This window comes from Macrobrachium nipponense, chromosome 33 (assembly GCF_015104395.2).
Source record: "Macrobrachium nipponense isolate FS-2020 chromosome 33, ASM1510439v2, whole genome shotgun sequence".
NCBI classification, from domain to species: domain Eukaryota; kingdom Metazoa; phylum Arthropoda; class Malacostraca; order Decapoda; family Palaemonidae; genus Macrobrachium; species Macrobrachium nipponense.
Window position 1 is genome coordinate 571,784 of NC_087219.1, and position 1,613 is coordinate 573,396.

At 50.2% G+C, this 1,613-nt stretch overlaps 1 protein-coding gene across 1 annotated transcript; it reads left to right on the forward strand.

Moving 5' to 3' along the window:
• LOC135202639 (dnaJ homolog subfamily C member 3-like) lies at window positions 1-1,413 on the forward strand. The gene has a single exon (XM_064232133.1). The coding sequence runs from the start codon at window positions 1-3 to the stop codon at window positions 1,411-1,413; it is 1,413 nt and encodes a 470-aa protein (XP_064088203.1).
• The last annotated feature ends 200 nt before the right edge of the window (window positions 1,414-1,613 follow it).

The window sequence follows — 1,613 nt, forward strand, 5'->3', positions numbered from 1 at the left end:
ATGGCTCTGATCCCTACCGGATCAGTGGTACAACCTATTATAAATGGAATCCGAATCCTCGGATTGTTTATTGGTAATAACGCAGCATCTCTTGTTCTGGGAGGACTTCTTGGCCGCGCACATCAGTGCATTGGAGGCCAGAAGGCTCTCCAGATTGCTCATGATGCTGCTACAACTGCCCTGATGGACGCCAAAGACGACCTTTTCTACGCCACGGAGATGATCTCTCTCCTGAAGGAAGACTGGACGGATGCTCGGGAGGAGAACATTTTCCTCCTGGAAGAGATCGAAGACTTGAATTTGAACGAAGCAGCGCTGATCACGACAAATCAAGATTTGCTGGACCAGTTGATGGAAGAGAAGCATAACGCTGAAGGGCTTCGTAAAGAACGCGACTCTGCTGAAGAGGTGAATGAACACCTGAGGCAGCAAATAGAAGAGTTGCAGAGGGCATTAACACTGAAGGAAAAGGAAGCAGAAAATCTGCATGAAGAACTCGCATGCAGAGAGAAAGAATGTGAGCAGAACCGGGAAAAAGTAGAACAACTGCAGAAACAAGCAGAAGACAACGATTTCTACTGTGGCTACCTTGAGGAAAAAGTAAAGGCCCACGAAGCAGAGAGAAAGAGACTGACCCAGGTGGCCACAGAACTCGAGGAGAGACTGCGAGTCTCACAGCGAGAGCCAGCGTCTGTTCTCGCTAGAAATCTTGATCAAGTGAAAAATCACGGTCGTGAGACGCAGGAGACTCAAGGTTTGCAGGAGGAGGCCCATATCATGGAAGCCAAAGTTCAGTCGCTTCCGAGGAACGAAACAGAAAAGCCTAAGAATAATGCCTTGGCTGAAGAGGACAAGGTGAAAGGAAACACGTTCTACAAGCTTGGACGCCTGGAAGAAGCTTGTGAATGTTTCCTCAGAGTACTGGAAATGGCCGACGCCGACGACCAAGCGGACTACAGGCTGAGACTGGGATTGTGTCTCTTGTTGCTTGGCAGACACAGCGAAGCTATGGTCCAGCTTGAAGGATTAGATGGTCGAAAAGATTTGCTTGCAGCCGCCAAAGCCCTCCAAAGAATGCAATGTCACGGCTGCCCCTACTACATCCTGGGAATTGCCGAAACGGCTAATTTGAAGGACATAGAGTGGGCCTACCGGAAGCGGGCGCTCAAGTTCAACCCTGATAGGTGCCAAGGGTCTGAAGAAGAGCGACAACGCAGGAAGGAAATCATGCAGAAGGTCAATTATGCCAACGGTCTCCTGCATGATGCTGAGGAAAGACGAGAATACGACGCTGTCAGGGAGTTCATCAAGGAACAGGCAGCTAGAGTGTTTGAAGATCCTCAGGAGGCCATGAAAGTAAAGAGGAAGAGACCTGGAAGGAGAGCAAAGAGGATGAACACTAAACGACGCTAGGAGGAAACAGCAACTGACTAACCAACATGACTTGTCACCAGTTGCTGATGTTGCATCATGTTCCAGAGGAGCTGTGATCTTCTCGGCCCATTCGATGGCTTGACTGCAGGATGGGTGTTCACTGCTGCTCCCCCCAGCAGCAACCAGTGATGGGAGGTCCCCCCACCTCCCACACACCCATCCTGCAATCAACCCCATCG